This window comes from Leuresthes tenuis, unplaced genomic scaffold (assembly GCF_036924035.1).
Source record: "Leuresthes tenuis unplaced genomic scaffold, fLeuTen1.0.hap1 SCAF_23, whole genome shotgun sequence".
Classification (NCBI taxonomy): Eukaryota; Metazoa; Chordata; class Actinopteri; order Atheriniformes; family Atherinopsidae; genus Leuresthes; species Leuresthes tenuis.
In genome coordinates, this window is record NW_027325377.1 from 958,734 (window position 1) to 969,872 (window position 11,139).

At 40.3% G+C, this 11,139-nt stretch overlaps 1 protein-coding gene across 1 annotated transcript in view; it reads left to right on the forward strand.

Annotated features, from left to right (window-relative positions):
* Nucleotides 1–10,706, forward strand: part of cped1 (cadherin-like and PC-esterase domain containing 1) — a 49,511-nt gene extending 38,805 nt beyond the window's left edge. The window contains exons 15-21 of the mRNA XM_072378001.1: nt 2,953–3,052; nt 3,133–3,269; nt 3,344–3,564; nt 3,648–3,749; nt 3,895–3,982; nt 4,055–4,201; nt 9,125–10,706. Coding sequence (XP_072234102.1) covers nt 2,953–3,052; nt 3,133–3,269; nt 3,344–3,564; nt 3,648–3,749; nt 3,895–3,982; nt 4,055–4,201; nt 9,125–9,337 — 1,008 coding nt within the window. The 3' untranslated portion in view covers nt 9,338–10,706. The remainder of the gene's footprint in view (nt 1–2,952; nt 3,053–3,132; nt 3,270–3,343; nt 3,565–3,647; nt 3,750–3,894; nt 3,983–4,054; nt 4,202–9,124) is intronic.
* The last annotated feature ends 433 nt before the right edge of the window (nt 10,707–11,139 follow it).

Sequence of the window (11,139 nt, forward strand, 5' to 3'; positions counted from 1 at the left end):
TCTGAACGGGTCGATAAAGTTCAGTTTTCGGGGGTCTGAACGGGTCGATAAAGTTCAGATTCTCTCAGTTTTCGGGGGTCTGAACGGGTCGATAAAGTTCAGATTCTCTCAGTTTTCGGGGGTCTGAACGGGTCGATAAAGTTCAGATTCTCTCAGTTTTCGGGGGTCTGAACGGGTCGATAAAGTTCAGATTCTCTCAGTTTTCGGGGGTCTGAACGGGTCGATAAAGTTCAGATTCTCTCAGTTTTCGGGGGTCTGAATGGGTCGATAAAGTTCAGATTCTCTCAGTTTTCGGGGGTCTGAACGGGTCGATAAAGTTCAGTTTTCGGGGGTCTGAACGGGTCGATAAAGATCAGATTTCGGGGGTCTGAACGGGTCGATAAAGATCAGTTTCTCTGTTTTCGGGGGTCTGAACGGGTCGATAAAGTTCAGATTCTCTCAGTTTTCGGGGGTCTGAACGGGTCGATAAAGTTCAGATTCTCTCAGTTTTCGGGGGTCTGAACGGGTCGATAAAGTTCAGATTCTCTGTTTTCGGGGGTCTGAACGGGTCGATAAAGATCAGTTTTCGGGGGTCTGAACGGGTCGATAAAGTTCAGATTCTCTCAGTTTTCGGGGGTCTGAACGGGTCGATAAAGTTCAGATTCTCTCAGTTTTCGGGGGTCTGAACGGGTCGATAAAGTTCAGTTTTCGGGGGTCTGAACGGGTCGATAAAGATCAGATTCTCTCAGTTTTCGGGGGTCTGAACGGGTCGATAAAGTTCAGATTCTCTCAGTTTTCGGGGGTCTGAACGGGTCGATAAAGTTCAGTTTTCGGGGGTCTGAACGGGTCGATAAAGATCAGATTCTCTCAGTTTTCGGGGGTCTGAACGGGTCGATAAAGCTCAGATTCTCCCAGTTTTCGGGGGTCTGAATGGGTCGATAAAGTTCAGATTCTCTCAGTTTTCGGGGGTCTGAACGGGTCGATAAAGCTCAGATTCTCCCAGTTTTCGGGGGTCTGAACGGGTCGATAAGGTTCAGATTCTCTCAGTTTTCGGGGGTCTGAACGGGTCGATAAAGCTCAGATTCTCCCAGTTTTCGGGGGTCTGAACGGGTCGATAAAGTTCAGATTCTCTCAGTTTTCGGGGGTCTGAACGGGTCGATAAAGTTCAGTTTTCGGGGGTCTGAACGGGTCGATAATCTTCAGATTCTCTCAGTTTTCGGGGGTCTGAACGGGTCGATAAAGATCAGATTCTCTCAGTTTTCGGGGGTCTGAACGGGTCGATAAAGTTCAGATTCTCTCAGTTTTCGGGGGTCTGAACGGGTCGATAAAGTTCAGTTTTCGGGGGTCTGAACGGGTCGATAAAGATCAGATTCTCTCAGTTTTCGGGGGTCTGAACGGGTCGATAAAGTTCAGATTCTCTCAGTTTTCGGGGGTCTGAACGGGTCGATAAAGTTCAGTTTTCGGGGGTCTGAACGGGTCGATAAAGATCAGATTCTCTCAGTTTTCGGGGGTCTGAACGGGTCGATAAAGCTCAGATTCTCCCAGTTTTCGGGGGTCTGAATGGGTCGATAAAGTTCAGATTCTCTCAGTTTTCGGGGGTCTGAACGGGTCGATAAAGTTCAGATTCTCTCAGTTTTCGGGGGTCTGAACGGGTCGATAAAGTTCAGTTTTCGGGGGTCTGAACGGGTCGATAATCTTCAGATTCTCCCAGTTTTCGGGGGTCTGAACGGGTCGATAAAGTTCAGATTCTCTCAGTTTTCACCTCATTGATCTAACTGTTGAATCTTTCATGAGTTTCTGCTGTGAAACGTCTTCCAGAGCCTCAGAGTTATCTCTTCAGAACATCTGAAACTCGTTTCTCCGTCTCCATCTGTGCAGCTGGATGAATCTCACCTTCCTTTGAAATTCCCCTGTTTTAAAAGTCTGATTCCTCACATATTTCTGCTTCCACCTCCATCTGTAATTTACCTTTCCCATCAGCCTCTCTGCAGCTTCATCCAAAACCTTTAATACCTCTGAACAATCCTGTCAGCCCTCCAGCAGCCTGTCTAACTGCAGCATGGATCTGTCTGAGCTTTCTGCACTCAGAGCTCAGTTCGTATGATAGCATGTAGCAGAGAAATGCTTTATGTCCTGCTTCATCTCAGCTTTTTCTGCCCCGTTTCTCTTCTCTTTGTGTTCTTCAGCCTTCAACCTGCTTCACAGGTTTTGCTCTTTGAACTTTGATCTTTCGTCTCTTCATCAGAAAAACATTTTCCGGCCGGATTTAAAACTCTAAACCTGAGATAAAGTTGTTTTCTACATCCCCAAACTTCGGGTTTTTGTCTTTATTCGGCCGTATGAGTCTGGGCCTACGTGGCAGCGGCTCGGCCTGAAACGGGCGCTTGTTGTGGGATGAAAGCCCGGGTGGCGTGGCGGCGGTGCGTTTGGTGTCCCGGCTGATCTCAGAGCAGCGTCCGGCCTGTTTGAGCGTTTACACTGAGCTCAGGTACGAACAAGAAAATCCCTGTTAAGTTTTCTTGTCGCACTTTGTTGCGAGCTGCGACGCCGCCGTGCAGAATGTGACGCCGCCGCGGCAGCAGAGGGAGGAGAAGAAGAAGAAGGAGTGTTTGTAGGGATGTGTGTGCGTGGTGGCGGTGGCTGTGAAGTCCGGGCCAGACGTGGCGGCTCCCATGGGGCCCCCGAGCTGGGCTGGATGGTTATTCTGACCTCTGACCTCTGAGCAGAGGAAGATGATCACTGGGACACAAAAGAGGAGGAAGGCAGGAGAAGCTTTGATTTAAACGTAAAGAAGAAAGTTTGTGTCCTCTGAGGGAGAGAAGACGACCACGGTCTGAAACACAGTGCATGCTGGGAAATGGGGTATGCAGGGTTATGCAAGGACCAGGACTTTGTATCAAAGTAACAAAGTGCATGCTGGGAAATGGCAAAGTAAAAGATGCTAACATGAAGTTTCTCCCGTCCCTGTTGCAGGACTGTGGGCTGCTGGTCCGGCCCGGCGTCCCCTGCGGTCTCCAGCCTCACACCGTGTCCCAGCGTCCGGTTCGGACCTGCAGCTCCGGACACGTCCCAGGTCGGCTGAAGTCCCTCTGAAGTCACATGACCTTCTGCTTTTACCTGTCCTCACCAGCCCGTCTCTCACCTGTCTGTCAGGTCGCTGGGTGGTTCCGTGCCTTAGCTGTTCTGACAACAGGACGTGTGATTGGAGGGAGGTTGCTTGGCAACCGGATGGCTGCCATCACCTGGTGGTGGACCGTCCCCAGCTGCAGGCCTGTATGACGGACAGGAAGGTGAGGTCAGCTGACCGCTGGTCATGTGACTCAGCAGCCTACGTTTGAGGCCACCTGACTCTGTCTCTTCTCAGGTGTTGTTCATCGGGGACTCGACCAATCGCGGGATGATGTACTTCCTGATGGAGCGGGTGAACTCCAGTCTGGAGGACTGGGGGAAAGCACATGACCTGCTCGTCTACCGGAACCTGAACGGAGGACGAACTCAGGTCAGCTACTCGTATTATCCTCAGTTCTGGTTGGAGCGGAACCGCAGGCCAACGTTCGAGGAGGCGCTGCTGCAGCTGCTCACCAGGTGAGAGGAAACAAACGGTCAGGTGAGGGCGGGAATGCCTGGTTTAAGGCGTCCAAGATCTTCATGTGATTACCTCTGTGAAGGTCCCGGCCGCTGGTGAACTCCAATCAGACGGTTCTGGTGGTGGGTGGAGTCCAGTGGCTCAACACCAATCACCTGAGAACAGTCCGGGAGGTGCTGGACAGGTAAACAGAGGATGAACAACAGTGGACCTCACACTGATCCCTGTGGAACACCAGCCCAGGGCTTCACCTGCACAGAATTAGATTAACTCACCTGTAGACAGAGTTCAGAGGTCAGACCACTCACTCAACCACTCTTCCTCCTCAGGGAGTCTCTCAGTGACATCCTGGTGGTGGTGAAGTCTTTGGGCATGGGCTTCCACCTCCCTGTGGACGGTGTCAGATCTCTGAGTGCGGTAGGTTTGTTTCCCTGCGGTGAGTCATTAAAAACATGTACAGTTCACAGAGCGGTTGGTGCTATGTTCCAGGTGGAGATACAGAACCTGTTCAGAGAGAACGGGAACATCATCTCCACAGCGAAGAGCCTCGGCTACGAAGCGATCGACACCTTCAGCATCACGATGGGTCGATACAAAGAGTTCCTGCAGGGGCGATGTGCCTGCCACTTCCACGAGGTAACACTTCCTTTATAGCTCCCTCCAGTGGTCATTTAGGGAGTAACTGGCCTGAAGTTCCTGAGAAAGTTCCCAAAATAAATGTCTGACTTCGAAACAGTTTCCAAGAGTTTATTTTCCCGAAAATAAGATTAATTGGGACATTTTTCAGTTACTAAAAAAAGTTTCCCGCTCCTTTTTTTCATTTTTTATTTTATTTTTGTCCAGTTCCCAAATTAAATTTTCCAATTTTCAGAAGACAACTTTCCTTTCCCAATAGAAAGTTCTCTGTTCCCAAAACTTACCTTTGATTTTACACGGTTTCCACTTCCCAAAAGCTGGCTTCCTGTCACACCGCGGTGAGGTTTTGTCCTGTTTTCATGTCATTTCCTGTTTTATTTTGAAATAACTCTAACTCTGCATTGTGACCGAAAAGTTCCCAAAATAAATGTCTGACTTCGACACAGTTTCCAAGAGTTTCTTTTCCCAAAAATAAGATTTATTTCAGTAAAAAATGTTTCTTGTTCCCCTCAAAAAAGTTCCCGCTCCTGTAAGAATGTGTTCGGTTCCCCAAAAGACAGTTTCTCTTTCCCAGCAAAAGTTCCCAAATGAAATTTTCCAGTTTTCAGACGACAACTTTCCTTTCCCAATAGAAAGTTCTCTGTTCCCAAAACTTACCTTTAATTTTACACGGTTTCCACTTCCCAAAAGCTGGCTTCCTGTCACACCGCGGTGAGGTTTTGTCCTGTCTTCATGTCATTTCCTGTTTTATTTTGAAATAAACTCTGACTCTCATTTCCGCCTGTTCCCGTATAAAAGTGTTCGTTTCCGTCCTTTTATTCCTTTTTATCCTTTTAACCACCTTGCTAAACCTTACCTTACAGCCTTCATCATAGCAGTCATTTGTCTTTTGTAGGTTTCATACCGTAGTTTTGATTTCGATCGTTAAAGATTTCATAGCCTTTTTTAACTGATTAGTGCCTCCAGTGTTCAGGAGTGTTTTCAAGTTATTGATAAGTTTGATAGTCTTTTGTGTTTTCCTCCATATAGTGGAGCGAATATTATTTTGGTATTTTTTATAGCCACTTCCTTTTTTGGAAGAAGTGTATTTGGAATAATTTTCTTGGAGACTTGAAGCAGGGTCTTTCAATAAGGAGACTGGTCCAGCTTCCCATCCCATATGGAGTTTCCAGTTCCCAAGAGTTAAATAAAATCTATTGTTACATATTTTCATTTCCCAGAAGAGTTTCACACCCCTAAAAGAAAGTGTCCAGTTCCCAAAAAGGAAGGTTTTCCTCTCCCAACTAACAATGTGAGCTGTTCCCTAAAAATAATTCAATCTCTATTTTCAAACTGTTTCTACTTCCCAAACAATAGCTTCTGTTCCCATTTACAGTTTCTGGTTCCCAAAAGTTTCTTTTCGAAAAAAAAGAATATTACTATCACAAGAAAATCTTTTAGTTCCCAAAACAAAGTTTCTTGCTCCCAAAAGAAAAACTTTTAGTTCCCAAAACAAAGTTTCTTGCTCCCAAAATAAAAACTTTTAGTTCCCAAAACAAAGTTTCTTTCTTCCAAAAGAAAAACTTTTAGTTCCCAAAACAAAGTTTTTTGCTCTCAAAAGAAAAACTTTTAGTTCCCAAAACAAAGTTTCTTGCTCCCAAAAGAAAAACTTTTAGTTCCCAAAACAAAGTTTCTTGCTCCCAAAATAAAAACTTTTAGTTCCCAAAACAGTTTTTTTTGCTCTCAAAAGAAAAACTTTTAGTTCCCAAAACAAAGTTTTTTGCTACCAAAAGAAAAACTTTTAGTTCCCAAAACAAAGTTTCTTGCTTCCAAAAGAAAAACTTTTAGTTCCCAAAACAAAGTTTTTTGCTCTCAAAAGAAAAACTTTTAGTTCCCAAAACAGTTTTTTTTGCTCTCAAAAGAAAAACTTTTAGTTCCCAAAACAAAGTTTTTTGCTACCAAAAGAAAAACTTTTAGTTCCCAAAACAAAGTTTCTTGCTTCCAAAAGAAAAACTTTTAGTTCCCAAAACAAAGTTTTTTGCTCCCAAAAGAAAAACTTTTAGTTCCCAAAACAAAGTTTTTTGCTACCAAAAGAAAAACTTTTAGTTCCCAAAACAAAGTTTCTTGCTTCCAAAAGAAAAACTTTTAGTTCCCAAAACAAAGTTTTTTGCTCCCAAAAGAAAAACTTTTAGTTCCCAAAACAAAGTTTTTTGCTACCAAAAGAAAAACTTTTAGTTCCCAAAACAAAGTTTCTTGCTTCCAAAAGAAAAACTTTTAGTTCCCAAAACAAAGTTTCTTGCTTCCATAAAAAAAACTTTTAGTTCCCAAAACAAAGTTTCTTGCTTCCAAAAGAAAAACTTTTAGTTCCCAAAACAAAGTTTCTTGCTTCCAAAAGAAAAACCTTTAGTTCCCAAAACAAAGTTTCTTGCTTCCAAAAGAAAAACTTTTAGTTCCCAAAACAAAGTTTCTTGCTTCCAAAAGAAAAACTTTTAGTTCCCAAAACAAAGTTTCTTGCTCCCAAAAGAAAAACGTTTAGTTCCCAAAACAAAGTTTCTTGCTCTCAAAAGAAAAACTTTTAGTTCCCAAAACAAAGTTTCTTGCTCCCAAAAGAAAAACCTTTAGTTCCCAAAACAAAGTTTCTTGCTTCCAAAAGAAAAACTTTTAGTTCCCAAAACAAAGTTTCTTGCTTCCAAAAGAAAAACTTTTAGTTCCCAAAACAAAGTTTCTTGCTTCCAAAAGAAAAACTTTTAGTTCCCAAAACAAAGTTTCTTGCTCCCAAAAGAAAAACGTTTAGTTCCCAAAACAAAGTTTCTTGCTCTCAAAAGAAAAACTTTTAGTTCCCAAAACAAAGTTTCTTGCTCCCAAAAGAAAAACCTTTAGTTCCCAAAACAAAGTTTCTTGCTTCCAAAAGAAAAACTTTTAGTTCCCAAAACAAAGTTTCTTGCTCCCAAAAGAAAAACTTTTAGTTCCCAAAACAAAGTTTCTTGCGTCCAAAAGAAAAACTTTTAGTTCCCAAAACAAAGTTTCTTGCTTCCAAAAGAAAAGCTTTTAGTTCCCAAAACAAAGTTTCTTGCTCCCAAAAGAAAAACGTTTAGTTCCCAAAACAAAGTTTCTTGCTCTCAAAAGAAAAACTTTTAGTTCCCAAAACAAAGTTTCTTGCTCCCAAAAGAAAAACCTTTAGTTCCCAAAACAAAGTTTCTTGCTTCCAAAAGAAAAACTTTTAGTTCCCAAAACAAAGTTTCTTGCTCCCAAAAGAAAAACCTTTAGTTCCCAAAACAAAGTTTCTTGCTTCCAAAAAAACTTTTAGTTCCCAAAACAAAGTTTCTTGCTTCCAAAAGAAAAACCTTTAGTTCCCAAAACAAAGTTTCTTGCTTCCAAAAGAAAAACTTTTAGTTCCCAAAACAAAGTTTCTTGCTTCCAAAAGAAAAACTTTTAGTTCCCAAAACAAAGTTTCTTGCTTCCAAAAGAAAAACCTTTAGTTCCAAAAACAAAGTTTCTTGCTTCCAAAAAACTTTTAGTTCCCAAAACAAAGTTTCTTGCTTCCAAAAGAAAAAAAATTAGTTCCCAAAACAAAGTTTCTTGCTTCCAAAAGAAAAGCTTTTAGTTCCCAAAACAAAGTTTCTTGCTTCCAAAAGAAAAGCTTTTAGTTCCCAAAACAAAGTTTCTTGCTCCCAAAAGAAAAACCTTTAGTTCCAAAAACAAAGTTTCTTACTTCCATAAGAAAAACTTTTAGTTCCCAAAACAAAGTTTCTTGCTTCCAAAAGAAAAACTTTTAGTTCCCAAAACAAAGTTTCTTGCTTCCAAAAGAAAAGCTTTTAGTTCCCAAAACAAAGTTTCTTGCTCCCAAAAGAAAAACTTTTAGTTCCCAAAACAAAGTTTCTTGCTCCCAAAAGAAAAGCTTTTAGTTCCCAAAACAAAGTTTCTTGCTTCCAAAAGAAAAGCTTTTAGTTCCCAAAACAAAGTTTCTTGCTCCCAAAAGAAAAACGTTTAGTTCCCAAAACAAAGTTTCTTGCTCTCAAAAGAAAAACGTTTAGTTCCCAAAACAAAGTTTCTTGCTCTCAAAAGAAAAACTTTTAGTTCCCAAAACAAAGTTTCTTGCTCCCAAAAGAAAAACTTTTAGTTCCCAAAACAAAGTTTCTTGCTCCCAAAAGAAAAACCTTTAGTTCCCAAAACAAAGTTTCTTGCTTCCAAAAGAAAAACTTTTAGTTCCCAAAACAAAGTTTCTTGCTTCCAAAAAAACTTTTAGTTCCCAAAACAAAGTTTCTTGCTTCCAAAAGAAAAACCTTTAGTTCCCAAAACAAAGTTTCTTGCTTCCAAAAGAAAAACTTTTAGTTCCCAAAACAAAGTTTCTTGCTTCCAAAAGAAAAACTTTTAGTTCCCAAAACAAAGTTTCTTGCTTCCAAAAGAAAAACCTTTAGTTCCAAAAACAAAGTTTCTTGCTTCCAAAAAACTTTTAGTTCCCAAAACAAAGTTTCTTGCTTCCAAAAGAAAAAAAATTAGTTCCCAAAACAAAGTTTCTTGCTTCCAAAAGAAAAGCTTTTAGTTCCCAAAACAAAGTTTCTTGCTTCCAAAAGAAAAGCTTTTAGTTCCCAAAACAAAGTTTCTTGCTCCCAAAAGAAAAACCTTTAGTTCCAAAAACAAAGTTTCTTACTTCCATAAGAAAAACTTTTAGTTCCCAAAACAAAGTTTCTTGCTTCCAAAAGAAAAACTTTTAGTTCCCAAAACAAAGTTTCTTGCTTCCAAAAGAAAAGCTTTTAGTTCCCAAAACAAAGTTTCTTGCTCCCAAAAGAAAAACTTTTAGTTCCCAAAACAAAGTTTTTTGCTCTCAAAAGAAAAACTTTTAGTTCCCAAAACAAAGTTTATTGCTTCCAAACGAAAAACTTTTAGTTCCCAAAACAAAGTTTCTTGCTTCCATAAGAAAACCGATGCTTTTTGTCCTCTCAGGTGGAGAAGTTCAGACCTTTGAAGCCCTCAGAAAACACAAAATCCACCACCAGCAGCACCAGAGCTGGGCTCCAATCAGCCGTGCTGGACACGGGACAGGAGTTGGGGTCTAAAGCCCAAACCTACCGTGTTACAGGACCAGTAAACCAGGTGTACTCTGAGATCCTGTTGAGCCGCCTGTGTCCCAAAGGCAGACAGGGTGTGAACAGGTGAGACTCACCTGTTTCACCTGAACCAAAGACTGGAGAGGGCCGCAGAGTTGATGCATCACGAATCATCATCTGGAGTTTTCTGTTTTCAGCCAAGAAAACACGAAGAGAGATGGAGCTCCAGCAGTTTTATCATGTGAAATTCTGTTTATTTTCATTGAGGCTGAAAGTAACAGAAACTAAAGTAATAAAAGTAGGTGATGAAAAGGCATTTTAGTTCAAAACTGAGCTTTTATTATTTTAAAGTGATTGAAAAATAATCTGATTTCAAACTGGGTGTAAAAATTAAGCTTAAAATCTATATTGTTTTTAAGTTGAGTTGCTTTTTTTAATCAAGTGGGCTGAATAACGGCTGATTAAACTGGATTAAACTTTAAATTAATCAAATTGACCATTTATCGCTCCTTTATTCAGCCACATCCATTTTCATCCGTTGTTATCGTTACTTCCGTTACTTCCGGTCCTCGTTTGGTTTTTTAGTTAAACGGCAGCAGAATTATTATATATATATATATTATTATCATATTATTGAACCACACCAGCTGGACTCTGAGCAGAACCTGTTAAGTTCTAATACAGACGTTTCGCTCCAGATGTTCTGAAGAGCTTCTGAGGACACGCCTGCTTTTGTGTTACTAGACTCTAATGTGAACTAACTAGTTCTCTAGTTTAGTTGACACCAGTTGCTTCTTAATGTGCACTAACTAGTTTCTATTCTATTACAGTAAGTAACTCAACAACTAGTCTCCAGCTCAATGTTGTCCATCTGCTGGATAACTAGTGTCTGTAATGTGCTAACTAGTTTCTGGGTAAGGGTTAGTTTGTTAAGTTAACATCTATGTATGCATAATGGAATCTAGTTTAGAATTATTAAGTTTCTCTTGTGAATCAACTAGTTTATAAAGGTCAGTGATCGGTTTAGTACACACCAACTACTCTGCAGTATACACTAACTATGTGATTTAACTACCCTTTAAAGTCTAACATCTATCGAATGCTAACTATCTCTCCTGTTTTTTCTGTCTAATTACTAGTTCATGTGTGCTAACTAGGTCTGAGTCAAGAGAAGTAATTTCTGCTTTTTTGTTTATAAATTCACGATGCTTAGTAACTAATTCATAATGCATACTAACTAGTTACTGATGTTGTGGTGTGTAGTAACCAACATTTAATGTGAGAACACTAACTAGTACTTGAAAGACAAGCTAACTTGTGTCAGTTGTACAGCAACATTACATATAATGTTGTGTCCGAAACACTTTAACTAATTAGTATATTATGTACAGTAACTAGTCTCTGGTGCACATTAATTAACTAGTCTCTTAAGCAATCCCATTTTGTGTCTGAAACAGAGTATGTAACTAGTATATTACAACCACTAACTAGTATTTGATTTACATTTACAGCATTTATGAATGCTTAATACATGTCCTATCCACACTATATCTCTGGCAGATATTAACTAAGTAAAATTTGAAGTGTACTAACTCACCAGGATCTTATGCCTACTAACTATTGTCAACTAGTATCTGAAACCCACTAACAAGTCTCTGGTATTTATGATATTTACTAAATAATACATGGTAGAAGTGAATATTAACTAACTAGTATCTTGTGTACAGTAAATAACACCAAATAATCTCATACACTAACTATTATCTGATTCACATTAACTAGTCTCCGATACACAGTAATTAGTCTCTGGTGTACATTAACTAACTAGTGTGTAACACAGTCAGGCGTCTCTCTTCCGTCCAATCACAGATAACTTTCTGATGTTTAACCGCAGATCGCAGCCTCTCGCTG